Below are 13,986 nucleotides of genomic sequence, written 5' to 3'. Positions count from 1 at the left end.
AAACCACATTGAGTAGAAACGGTACTTTTTGCGCGGCAAGCAGGTCACAACTAACTGTAAACATGGCGATCCAGCAGGCTTCCAGTTGAAAGGTATTTAAGTAAAGCCTTTTAATATCCAGTAAAAATGCAATTTTTATATTAGTAAATAAAATGTTTTATTTTTTTTTTTATATTTCTTATTAATCCCGATTTGTTGTTGGGCTCAAGTTTTTTAAATGACTATGTTTAAGGTCACTTATTTGGAAAAGTTTATATAAATACTTATTTATACATATATGTATATATGTACATATGGAAGTGAATTTTGTTTATCTCCCCTGTACCGTACGCCACTTTTCACTGGAAGTTTGACGATTTTTGTTAATTCCCAAAAGGATTATCCACATCCATCTCACTTTGTCTAGGAAGTTTAATTGGAAGTGTGTGTACGTAGTATGTGGAAGCTACTTTTTATTTATACCCAAATGGCAGCATTTGGGTTTTGGTATTTCAAGGCCTTTAAGTCTTTGCCGGCTCCGTCTCGCCACGTACCGCAACGGTCGCAGCGGCCGCCAGTTCAGCCTGGCGCTGTTCCTCCTCCAGTTCGAGACGCTCCACCTTTTTGATTTTGCTCAGTTTTCCTGAAAATACCAGGGTCAATGCGATCCACACATGCAAATAACCCTATTAGCTGAACTCACTTGCACACTTGAGCATAATGGTGCCCCACCAGATCGACCAGCCCCAACCGACAAAGCAGAAGAGCACACAGAAGAATTGTGAGACTGCGACAATAATATTTATGATAAAGGATCCAATGCGGGCGCGCGCGCTGTCGAACTGCGAGAAACGGGGAATTCCCACACACAAGCAGAATAGTCCAGAGAGCAGGGTGCCTACAGAAATTGTCCGCTTTCAAATGGGTATAAGGATTTGATATAGGAAAAAAACTAACCTAAGCCCGGAAAGATGACATTGCAAAAGGCGCAAAACCAGGCGAGGTAAAGCGGCAGCACGGGTATGGCACCCTTCATTTTGGAAGTATACTCCACCAGATCATTATGCAGCTTGCGACGCGTTTCCTAAAGTTTGAAAGCAAACAAATATGGAAAACAGTCAGATACATATATATATATACTTAGTAGTATTAGGATTAGTTCCTGGCGCAGAAGCTAGCTAGCTTTTCACCTAGGTGAGTCGATTGGTTGATCGATTTAAAAAGATCTCTAGGTAAAATCAATTGGATGAAATTCAAAAAATTGTTATACAAAAGTTTCTCTTCCATTTCCCGACTATTTGGACTGGATTTGAAAACGATTTGAAAACTCGTTTCTAATAAAAATAACTTTGAATCGAATTGGGGCGGGGGAAACACGAAAAACTTCATGCAACTGTTTTTCATAGGTATTCCACCCTTTTAAGTGAAATTTCCAGAAACGCTGTCTTAGTCTTAAGTCATAAAAGGCTACTGTAATAAGTAAAGCTTTGAAGCTCTTACGGTTTAGGCTGCGCGCCGATCATCAGTCAGTCAGTCAATCAATCAGGACTTACTTCACTGGCTGGTGGCGCTTTAATACTCTGTCGGCGTGCATCGGAGCCGCGTCGCGGTTTCTTGCGGCAGCAGAGCAGCATCAGCCAAAAACGCCTGCAGCAGCTCCTGAAATCGCACAAATGATATATCTAAATATATGCTACGCATATACTCGCTTCGACTTACATCTTGGTCACGTCCTCGGCCACAGTCGCTGTCGATGGCGCCACTGATGTGCCCTCCAGTACAGCCGCATCTGTGGCAGCTATGCCCAGCTCCGGATCCTGATCGCGCCAGGCCACTTTGGGCTCTGTGGCGGCCGCTCTTTGCCGCCGGCAGGGTATGCAAAAGCAGCATTTCCTTAGCTCCGTCTCGTCGCCCGTTACGGGATCGACTTTGTTAACGGAGCGACAGCAGAAAATCTTTCTCAGGCACAGGCCGCACTTGCTCTGCTGCTGCTGCTGCTGCTGCTTTGGTCGCATGGAAGTGGATTGATGCATTGGCTCCACGCTCATTTTGGTCGCTTTGTGTTCAGGACTCGCAGTTGGTTTTGGCTTTTTGCGGCAGCTCTTGCAGCAATTGGATGTTGGCCAACAGCGCGACTTCTTAGCGTTTTTGGACTCATCAATTATCTCCAGCTGTGTGGTTGTGGTCGAGGCGCTGCTCCGGGCACTCGAGAGTACAGGCTGCTGCTCTTCAGTGGCGTCATGCAGACGCTCCTTTCGCACACCGCAGCAGCGCATGCAGCGGGAGCGACGGAATCGCATGCAGAGCGTGGTGCAGCAGCGGCAGCAGCCACCTTTGCCCACATCGTCCTTGAGGAACTCCTGACTGCTGGTTCTACAAGATAATCAAAAGAAGACGGCTTAGAAAAGCCATCTTAGACAGCTGCTTGGCAAGGCTTAAGAACAAAATGGGCAACTGCGAAAGGGAATTTGAACCGAACCTTGATCTATAATAGATATTCGCTGTCTATCGGAAATTGCCGGAGTATAATCATTGTGGGTCATAACCGTAGACCTTGTCCTTTTTGTAATATCATGGAAATAATTTGCACACAATTTGCATGGGCCACATTTATTATGCAAATCGATTTCGTGCCCTGCGGCTGCGATGCATTCGCCCATCATTTGCATTTTAGCATATTTAATGACTTTTGCATTCAATACGATAAAGATGAACTGCACGAGAGCACTTGGATTAGCATATGTATGCACATATTTCAGCTAATAGGTCAAAAGTTGGCCCTAGAGCATATACATATAATAAATACTTCATTCATGGAACCGATTGTTATACTGTTACGCACACACGCATTGCCTGGGTTATTAAACCCACTTTAAGTTCAAGGCCAACTCGGCCAGTTTAATTTAACATAAATTAGTCCAAACTTACACAATTTTGCAGTCGACCACGTGCCACAGAGAGAAAACCTACACGCCAATAAATAAGATTCCAACGACCGCACGAGCCAACGACCAAACTTATTTTGGAGGTCGAGAACTTGACGCCAGTGAAAGAAATCACAAGTTTTGTACTTTCCCCCAACTTTTGACGCATTAACTACTTAATTAATCTGGCGTAAATGTAGTATATAAGGGAAATAAACAAACTTTGCTAGAGGAGCCCTTTTCATCCAAACGGATCAATCAGTTATATAGATATATATAAAACACAGTTTGATTTAGCACGTTTTTGGTTTACACCCAAATAACTAACATGATATTTTGTTTGGTTTTTTTTTTTTTTTGTGGTTTACCTAAATAGATATTTATCCGCATCAATCAACGAATTCTGCGGTAGATCTATGTGAAAGATGACCGAGTTCTTTTTCTTCTTAGTCAACATTTTGAATATACTTAAACGTTACGAATCACTCGTTTGCGTTTGAATATTTTTGGGCGTAAGTTTTGTGCTGCGCTTGGTGCGATTGTCCGGCTGTAACTGATTTGTTATTGCGGCATGAAACTTTGGACATGCCACGAAAACTAACTAAGCTGGCGGATTGTTATGTAGCTAGTGTGTGCACACCTTTCGCCAGGTGGACCTGCAATACCATATACCCGCACGTATGTAGGCCTGTATGTATATGCATTGAAGGACGCCGCCGCTCACGACCAACGTTGGGGACGACAAGCCAGCGAACGGATATCCTTAAAGGCGTTTCGTATGGTCGCCCGGGCCCCAAACCCTCAACTAGCTCGTAAATTTATTGACGCATTTATGAGTGGCTTGGCGGCCCCTAGCCCCTTTATATATATATATGTATATAAATATACTCATACTCCTATATACATATAAATGTTGTGTGTGGAGCTACGTGGTTTGGTGGTCTAAAGTTTTGCCCGCACGGTTCTTGTTCGGCGAGTTTCCGGCTATGTAAATTTCCTGGCCAGGGGGTGTATGGCTGGCAATTGTTTTTACTTGGAGACTTTAAGGACGTGGCAAAAAGTTAGTAGACTTCACAAATAAAGAAAAAACTATGGCAAATTGCGGCTCGTTTTTCTATTTACTATATAGTAACAAGTAAGAGGTTCCAGTCGGAAGCTCCCGACTAGGGAATACTCTAAACCCTCTTCTTCCTTCATATGCATATATATATTCTATTTTAGAAGCTATATGTCAAGTTTGGTGACTCTAGCTTTTATTATTTACCAAAATTGCCCAAAAAACAAGATATCGATATCGATATTTTTATCGATTGCTTGGAAACGGAGTAAGTTATCGATTATCGGAAACAAACTCGATCTGCGCAGGCACTGGGAGCACCTACATCTAAGTCTCTAGCTCTTATAGGTTCTGAGATCCTTCCGTTCATACATACGGACAGACGGACGGACGGACATGACTAGATCGACTCGGCTATTGGTGCTGATCAAGAATATATATATACTTTATGGGGTCGGAGATGCTTCCTTCTGCCTGTTATATACATTTGGATTTTGCACGAATACAATATACCCATTTTAAATGGGCTCAGGGTATACAAATTGTTGCACCCTAGAGGACGCGTCCAACTAGCAGGGCCAAGCGTTTTTATTCACATTTCCCGACCGTGGGAAAATTAAATTTTAATCGTAGACAAGTAGATTTTTCGTAATCGGTTAAGATATTATACTAAGCAGTTGCCATCAAATTGTTTTTTATTGGACCTCGGGTAAAATAATTTGACTTCCATTGGATCATGATACAACTTTTACAAACAAAACCTTCTAGCTTGGAGGCATTTATTTTCCTAAACATGTAAAACATTTATCCAGTGATTATTTTGAAGCGAATCAAATGAAACCTTAACCCTTTACTTAAACAATTGATATACAAATTTAGCTATCTTCCTCTAAAGCTTTGCGAGCTAATGATTAGTAAATCAGTCCAACTAGCAGTTAGTCTGTCGAGAAGTAGTTTAGGAGATCAGTCCTTCAATCAGCTCTACATACATTGACAAATTGCTGTGTAACGCTTTGGGTTAATCGGTAATGGGTCAGTCTACTTACTTGGCAATTCCCCCGCTGCCTGCCGTCGAGCCACCCTGTCCGTCGGGCGAAAGTCTTTTGTCATCCACTGGGAAATCGTCGCCGAGACCGGGCGCAGATGTTGCGTGTTCAAGGTTGACAGCGCGTTCCTCCTGCATGTTGGCTATATCACAGTCGGCCTCTGGCTTGGCCGATACGCCATGTGCACTGATCTGAGCGCTGGCCGCGTCCGCATCGACTGGATTCAGCACGGATATAGACGCTTCAATGGGCTGCGTCGGTGGCAGGGGGGACTTTTGTGTCTCGGCGGGGGAGCTGCGCTGGGCATTGCTGCCATCGGCCGTGTCCAGGCGCGGGGCGGCGTCGTGGGGCTTGGCCAGCATTGTGACTCCACTTGGGGTGGGCGAGGCACCAGTAACTGGGGCAAGTCCTGATTCGTTTTCGTGCGTTTTATGGTCAATTAAATGTTCATTAACTGTTTTGTGTGCCTCGGTGGTGGCCGCTGCGTTGGACTTCTGTGTGGCCTCCAAAGCCTCCGAACTTGTTGCAGTCGGACCCAAGCTATCACTGCCGGCCAGTGGATCCGCCTGGCTGTTAGATCCTGTGTATAAAATGCAGAGAGAGAGAGAGAGTTGAACTGTTACAAGAGGAAACAACAGACAGCCAAGGCATCTGCTCTTAGGGCTTAGTAAAATGGACATACCCTCGACTTCCGGAGTCTGCTCCGGCACCGTTGCCACTTTGCGATTCTGCGCAGAATCGACTCGCTTCTTGTTGCTTATCATGCTGAGTCGCGAGCTCATGCGGATCAGCGTGGACATGTTTGAGCCTTGTCGCTTGACGGCGCCGCTTTTGGCTGGAGTCGCATTCACCTCGCTGCGGACAGCGGGCAGTGCGTCTGCCGCCGCATTTACTGCGTTGCCCACATGCATTGCTAGCGGCTTCATGCTGTCCCCCGGGACATCCTTAGCAGCAGCAGCAGCAGCAGCCTCCACCTTTTCCGGTGACTCTTTTTGCTTCGATTTCGTGGGTGGACTTTCGTTAGGTTTCTTATTGTTCTGCTGGGATCCAGTGCGGGCTAGGGGCTTGGGTAAGCCGCTAGCTCCATTAGTTTTGGTCGCAAGTTTCTCTGCCTTACCGCCATTTTGTCCTGGTTCCTGTTTCTGCGGCCTTGCAGTTGGAGTTTTTGGCTTGGTTGCTTGGTTTTTGGGTGTGGCTTTCGCCAGGACTTTACCGCCGCTGCGCTTGACACTCAGCTCCGGCTTACTTATTGACGAGGTCTTCTTTTTGGCACTTTCAGCTTTGTTTGTCTTTGCCTTGGGGCTGCTTTTGGACAGTACTTGTACTGGCTTTTTGCCCTTTGACGTTCCTGATTTATCAGAGGGTTTGTCTGCCTGTTTCTTGGATGGCGAACTGGACTTGGACGCATTCCGACTAATGCTCGTGCTGGTTGGTATGCGGGAGCGTGAGCTTCTGCGTTGACTACTCAAGGGCGTCTTATTGCCATCACGTCTTGGCGAAGGTTTTGCCTGCTTGGCCGCTGGACTCAGTGACATGCGGCGCGCAGCCATACTCTTTATTGTTTGGCGTTTAGGACTCGTGGAAATGGATTTTCTGCGATTAGGAGCAGTATCCGCTTGACGATCGTTGCGGACTGAAGTCGCCGGTGAAATGCTTGTTGCACGTAGGGATGAACGCACGCTCAGTCTAGAGTTAGCCCGCGAGTTAGCCTGAGAATCTGCGCGAGAGTTAGCCCGAGAGTTGGCCTGGGAATCTGCCCGTGAGTTAGCCCGAGAGTTGGCCCGCGAGTTGGCCCGAGAGTTAGCCTGAGATGTATCCTTAGCTTGGGCTATGCGTGAGGAGGGCCTGGAAGGTGGTCCTCGGGAAACTGGACGACTGACATTGAAGCGAGTGGGCGTCAATCTGCTGTCGGCAAGCAGCGCACCCTGGTTGTCAATGCTACTGCGGATCGTGGCCTGTGAGGGTGAACGACTGTTGCTCGCCTGGGAGTTACGGCCGGACAAGCTGGACAAATTGGCAAAGTCCTTAAGTGGTGAATTGGAGCGACTGTTTGGATAGGAATCCTGGCGACTGCGCACTGGTATGCGTGATATGGAATCGCGACGCATCGACAACTCAGAAGGTGTATCGCGGTGAGCAGCCTCATAGGCATCCCCATGCAGTGGACTATCCTTGCCGCTATCCTTGTTTGGCGTACCTATAATGGGCGATAGAGTGCTTGGCTTGGCAATCTTGGCACGCTTTGTATCCTTGCTGGCAAAGGGCGGACGCCTTGGGCTCCGCTCCTTGCGCGGCGGTTGATAAACGGAACTGCGACGTTGTGTAGTGGTTGGCAGTGTGGATAGCGCCGATGGTCGACGAAAACTGAAGTCGGAGGTGGTAATACTGCTCAGATTGGAGCTGCGACGATCGGAAGCGGTTTGCGTGGAGCTGCGCCGCTCGGGCGATGTGGAACTCGAACGTCGTCTCGCCTGGATGCGCATTGGATCAAACGCAGACTTCGCAAGATGCGTACCAATCGTCAGGTCATCCAAACTTAACCAGTTCGAGCTGGGTGGGTTGCGAGGGAAGTCGTCTGCCCTGTTTATGACTCCAAGCAGTCCACGCTGCTTGCGTGTTGGATTCGGGTTTGGCTTCAAAGGACGCGGCAGTGTACCCGGTGGTATAATCGAAGGTTCTTTGTCCAGTTCCATGGAAGATCTATGTAGTCGGGGTATAGCGCTGCGATATGGATCCGTTATCAAGGGCAACGCCTCCAGACTCTTGATTCGCTGGCCAAACGGAGAGTAGCCCATATTCATGGAACCACGACGCTGCACACGTGGCGTATACGTGTCCACCGATGAGGTTAGCGAATCTCTTTGCTGCAGTATGCCCTTGGTGGGCATGGCCAATTTGCTTGGACTATAGCGCCCGCTCATGTTAAATTGCACAGAGGGGCGTGGCGAGTCATCATTGGCCAGCTGGCTGCCGGGCGCGTGAGCGCTTGTCGGCAGTTGCGGCAAACGAGATGCAGTCAGCGACTTGCGCCGCGGCCTCACCTGCGGCTGGGCTGTATTGGAAGAGGTAGTGGTTGACTGTAGGGAGGGATGTCGAGCTGCGGGCACTCGTGTACGACGCGGCGACACAGGCGTGGCGCTGGGACTGTGGCCAAGCGAGGTTTTGGGTGAGCGCAACGAGAGTATGGTGAAGGCGGACTTCTTGTGCAGGCGAGTATCTCCCACGCTTTGAAGAAAGAAAAGCAGGAATGAGAAATGAGAGCTAAGGCTATTCACCGCCAACCTTACCGATATTCACCGCCCGTTGAGACCGAGTCCTTGATAACCACTGGAGACATGGTCTGCGATGGCGGCTGCTCCTGCGTAGGCGTGATATCAAGGCTGGATTCAGCTGGAGGCGGCTGACTGGGTGTTCGTGGCGTGTCCAGGCCGTATGCACGCATGGTCTCCAGCAGCTGTCGTTCATGGAGCAGCAGCTCCTGTTGCTGTTGCTGCAGATATTGCTTTGGCGATAATATGAGATTCCTGTCCATGGTGGGTGTTGTGCTTGTCATCGCTTGTGAAGATTCGCGCATTTGCTGCCCTTGATTGTTTAGCAATTGGTCCTCGCCGCCGCTGCTCGAACCGTTCGAGTCCTGCAGCATTGTGGCCAGGGGCGACAACGGCATCTCCTCGTGCTTCATGGACATCACCATTTTGGAGCTTGGCCGCAGCTTTGGTATGCGACTGAACTCTGCGAAGTGCTGAGCTGTTGGACGATACCAATCCAAGCCACTGCTCGCATAGGAGCCTGATATGGGCCTAGAAATTTGGAAATTTATTAGTTTATACTCTTTGCTCTTGGTCTTGCTCCACTTACCTATGCTCGGTCTGTGATTCCAGCTCGTCGAATGTATTTTCCGGAGCTGCCTGGGCTGCCTGGGCTGCTTGCTCATATTCACATTCATAAACATCCGGCTTATTGACAATGTCCTGCGGTGCGAGCAGCATAAAATTCGGCGAGTCAAGCTGCTCGGAGCTGGAGCCACCACTCGAATTGGGCAGTATCTGAATGTCGGGCGGTTGCAGGCGCGGTATGGATTGAGTCTGAGCTCTGCTGTAGGGCACATTGGAGAAGAGCCGGCGTCCACTCTCGCGGTGGCCCATGAGGGTGTTGAGGGCAACGGCAGCCACAAGTGTATCCTCCTCGGAACTGGGCATGTCCATAGATCCGGCACGTATCGTCTCAAAGGCGGCCGTGCCGAAATAATCCTCGGGCTGCGGTGGGGGCACTGGATCACCAAATAGGCTGCTGTACGGCTGATTGCTCGCGGACGTCTTCTCCATGTAGAGCGTCTCTGAGACGATCTCTGAGCTGCGCTTATAGCTGCCATTGCTCTGTGCAGATGGGGACATTAGACGACCGGGATCGTAGCTAAAGTCGACGGATATTATGGCTGGCGTAGCTGCGGCTGTGTCTGTGTCTGCGTCCGTGGGCGTTCTTATTGGCTGGGCTATTGTCGAGATGAGTGTTGGTGATGGCGATGATGAATAGGACAATGTTTGCTGCATGATTTTTCATTTGTGCTGCTCTCTCCACCCGATGCTACACTGATGCTAAGCGAAAAACTCCTTGAGGGCAAATGCAGAGGTCTACAGTGGGAGCACGCCGTTCTTTCAACGTGAGCTGCAATTGTTGTTGCCTGGAAGAAGTGCCATTGTTCTTAACTCTGTAACAAGAATGAAGAATGCGTTTAGTATGAAGGGTCAACATACATATGTGCCTTGGGTTATTCAATTCAATTCAGTTCAATTTAAGGCATTAATTTCAATTTTTTTCCTAAATGAAGGCCAAATTTCGATCTAAATTGGTTTCACACAATTTCAAAGCATAAGAAATCTTAATTTGAATACTCTGTCTCTCTCTCGCTCCCTTCCTCTCTAATTTCCTGCGAGTGCGTGCTGCCAGTAGGCGTTCTTCTGTTAAATGAGAAATTGCCGGTTCGAACCCTCAATTTTTCGCCTGAGCTTATTGTTCAGCACAACTTTTCTTGTTCCTTTGATTTACCAAACTCATCAGAAAACAATTGTTGTTTATTTATAAATGTACGCTTGAGAGCCTTAATAAAAAACTCAAGTCCTTCGGCTGCACAAGTAAAGCAAGTGACGCGAGGCAACTAAAACTAAATCGGCGCACTTACGTATCCAATTTTACAGCCATAGACTGTCAGTAAGACCTTCTGGCCAATGCAATGTCAGTGCACCAAACACGCGAAGCTCCGCAGGCCGACTGAAGACGGGCCCCAGCCCGGGCAAATGTGCAACGGAAAAGCCGATATGCGGAGCATAAAAAAAATAAAAAAATAGTTGCGAAAAATAGTAATTATTATTTACAACAATATATTATATCTACTGGGTTTTCTAATATCTAGTATTTCACTGCCATTGCCATTGAGCGCTGCTTGAGCTGATAAAGCAACAGACAGCTCAATGTACCCTCAGGTTGCAGTTAACAGTCCAGCGAGTGCTTATACCCTGTACTAGGGCTGTGTTGGGTATAGATGGTACGTTCAAATGTCTTCAATTTCACACTCAGCTCAAGTACAAAGACTCTTAATATTTAGTGAATGTTGAAACTTCTTGAATACATCTAAACAGTTGCATGTTTACAGGGTATTTCAATGTCGTGCCATATGCTACTTTTCACTTATTATTTATTTGCCTTCAAATGATGTTCGCTAACGAGAGCATAACTTGTGCGTGTCTAGATTATGGCTGTGCCCCGCGTTGCATGTTGCAAATTGCTGAATAATGTTGCACTTTAAAGCTGCACCGAATGCCACCGAATTCCCAGCAAAACTTTGCAATGACTTTAACTGTAGTTAAGCAATCTCCTCTCTTATCTTTCGTACCTGTCTTAAATTAATTAGTGAAAGTGTTTTGCCCGAAACTAAACAGTAATATTTATGGAAATCATTAAAGTTTTCAGGCAGTTGCTTTTTAAAAGTCAAAAGGTCTGCTTGTGGGTGGAACTCTCTTAAAGCTGGAGATAAATATATTTTCAGCTTAAATATCACTGACTGCGGCTTAAAGTGTCATTATAAGACAAAAGGATATTTCCCATTTGTTTCGACTAAAACCCCACAATAAGCATTGTAAGAATAAATATATCATTGCATATAATAAAATGTTTTTAACTTGTGAAGTCAATTACATGAGAACGCAGCAAACATTTGCCATAAACAAAAAGAAAATCACTTAAAAATAAGTTATTTCGTTTTTAGGTTAAATCCAATTAGAATCGACTAAAGTGTCAACCGCTCGCCAAGGCGAAATCAAAGCGAAATTTGTAATTGCTTTGAAAGACACTCGAGTTGGCAAATTGGCTACGTCAAGTAGCAAGCGCGAATTCGCCGTCGAATTTCGCCGCAAAGAATCGCTGCCGTCGCATGCTAGTTTCGTGTATGTATGTATATGTGTGTGTGTGTGTGTTTGTTTGTTCACTTGCCGCGTGGGCACCTGTTGGTATGACACGCGATATGCATTCGATGTGTGTGTGCATATGCACATGTATGCGTGTGTGTCTGTATATGTGGAGCACTGTTACAGTTACAATTTTTGCATGCGTTATAAGCCAGAAAACAATTTGATTAACCTATATTAAAAGGCTTTACGCACAGGCGAACTAAACTTTTGGCTTAAAAATGACGTGAAATCTATTTTCAATACAAGCACACACACACACATACACACGTGTTTGCACTTGTGTGTGTGTGTGTGTGTGTGCTGAGGCATGGGACTTTACAGTCGCGCGCACACGAGTGGGTACACCTTCGGTTGCCTTCTCCTTGGCTTTGGCTCAGGGGGTCAAAATAGCAACAATTTTACACACATTTGCCTTGTGCCCTGCGCCGACAAGTCAACAACCAGGCAGCACTTGAATGACCAACGACTTGCCACGCTCCTGGCGCCGCACTGTTGCAACATGAAAGCAGCACACACAGTGCCAACAACCACAACAACAACAACAACATCTATTAATGTGCCACACACACAGTCATAGAGGAGTTTTCCGTTAGGCGTTTTGGCTAAAAGAAAATCCTTGGTTAGTGTCGTGATGGCAAATTTCCATTCAGCTTAAGACTTGGCAATTTTCTTTTGCTTTAAGAATTGAAAAATTTCGTTACTTTCAATTAAATTCGGAATATTCGATTTTTAGCTTATTTCAAGCTTTAAACTTGAGAAATTGAAATTGTTATTTTATACACTGAACCCATTGAAAATGGGTAAAGAGGGCATTATATTTTATATATAACTTTATTCCCGAATTTACATTCTTTTTTTTTTTGTTTTCGCTTTAGGAAATCGTTATTTCAAGTTTAAGTTTTTCTCCTCAAGCAATTTTTATTTATGTTGCCTTTTGTTGAGAAATCATAAAAATAAATTGGCAGAAGAATTGAAGATTTCTTTAAACGGAATTCAACAGTTTTATATAAGGTTTGCTTCTTTATTTCGATTCGAATTTCGATTACAAGTTTTCACTCAACTTAAAAGTTCACGTTCTTTAAGATTTAAATACTGTAGTATTGGGATTAAAGTTTTGTTATATTCAATTGCGAATTGCAACATAAGTTGTTTATTTTTTTTAAATTTCCTTCCGACTTATTGAGCATTTAATTTATGCAGACTTTAATTCAGGACTTTTCAATTGACGCATTTGAATTTCAGTTGGGTTTCCTTTGTTAAATTTTACACCTTAGGCTACACTTAAATGTGGAGCAATGCTTATTTAAAGTGTGGCAGGTGTGTGTGTACATACAATTATTTAAATCGTATTAAGAGGCAGAGCACAACGCGCTTTTCGCATCGATCCGATGCACTTGCCGTTCGTTGGAAAACTAAACCGCTGAAAGAAAATGCCTTCTTATACTACGTGTTGTCGTCGTCGTCGACGTCGTCGTCGTCCTCCTGGCCAGCCAAGCTAAGGCAGCGTTTCTTTGATGTGTCCAGTTGCTGTGCCTCTGAATGTTATTAGGCAGCCGAAGTGGCCACCGGAGTCGGTCGGCAGCCCGTCGCTGAAACGTATACGTGGGTCAGTAAACCTACTTCCGGTTGACATAAATACGCCTTGGACATGAAAACTTGCCACTGGCGTTGCGGCCCACCAGTTGTTGTTGTTGTTGTTGTTGTTGTTCTTAGACTGACATTCTATGGCTATAGATATGAATTTAGTTTTTTTTATTTAATTTTTGTTTTTCTGCTCTCCCTCCCTCGCCCTCTCCCTCTCCCTCTTCTTTCTTCTCTTTTTCTGTTGCAGAATATCAGCCTGAAAAATATATACCGGATCTTTTGTCCAAATCTGAGACGTTGTCAAAATTCGGCCAAGGTCGAAGTGCTTAAGCTAAGCACGAACGTCTTAATACAAGAACTTATCTTAAACAGCCGCAGTTTCCAAGAACAGAAGGATGTACTTAGTCGAGTATTTGCTAATTTGTTTCTAATTGAAACATTCGAAAGAACTTAATTTACTCAAGATGAATGCAAAATGATTTAAAGTTGTATCGAACGGTCAGGTTGACCGGGCGAAGCCGGGTAGCTCCTTCTTTTTAGACAAAAACAAAATAGTTGGGAATTAGAATTCGCAAATAGTTTAAGCTTTTAGGCACTCGTTACGGCTTGAAAGCGTTTTGGGGCTGGGTTTCCTTGCTCGGGCCACACACTCTTAGCGTAATCGCTGCGCTGACCTTAATCAGCGGTACCAAACCCAGAATCATATTTGGCCTGGCCAGGCTTTCAAACTAATTTCTATTATTCAAAACTGCACCTTGCACTGGGTGCGACTTGCAACAAGCTGATAGCTATTCATGCTAATTTCTGGGCGCACAAATGTTTTCACGCGATGCCGATTTAAAGCACGGCCAATAAATTAATATCAATTGCTCAGAAGCGAGCAATGTGTTTGACCAAGCCCATGTCGGAAATCTGTGAAATTCCTATTACGG

The 13,986-nt window shown here is 45.6% G+C and overlaps 1 protein-coding gene across 1 annotated transcript; it reads right to left on the bottom strand.

Moving 5' to 3' along the window:
• Positions 1 to 193: 193 nt before the first annotated feature.
• Positions 194 to 12,883, bottom strand: stum (mechanosensory transduction mediator stumble). Its single transcript, XM_070209586.1, has 12 exons — positions 12,804 to 12,883; positions 10,186 to 10,274; positions 8,865 to 9,714; positions 8,294 to 8,806; positions 5,689 to 8,231; positions 5,007 to 5,586; positions 3,272 to 3,379; positions 1,699 to 2,352; positions 1,533 to 1,638; positions 937 to 1,063; positions 683 to 877; positions 194 to 622 (listed from the first exon to the last, which is right to left on the bottom strand). Exons 3-12 carry the CDS (start codon positions 9,554 to 9,556, stop codon positions 501 to 503), a joined length of 5,640 nt encoding a protein of 1,879 aa, XP_070065687.1. The 5' UTR covers positions 9,557 to 9,714; positions 10,186 to 10,274; positions 12,804 to 12,883; the 3' UTR covers positions 194 to 500.
• Positions 12,884 to 13,986: the final 1,103 nt, after the last annotated feature.

Source organism: Drosophila virilis, chromosome 5, assembly GCF_030788295.1.
Source record: "Drosophila virilis strain 15010-1051.87 chromosome 5, Dvir_AGI_RSII-ME, whole genome shotgun sequence".
In the NCBI taxonomy this organism is placed as follows: domain Eukaryota; kingdom Metazoa; phylum Arthropoda; class Insecta; order Diptera; family Drosophilidae; genus Drosophila; species Drosophila virilis.
Note: the sequence above shows the minus strand (reverse complement) of the source record. Positions and strands in the feature narration are given on the sequence as shown.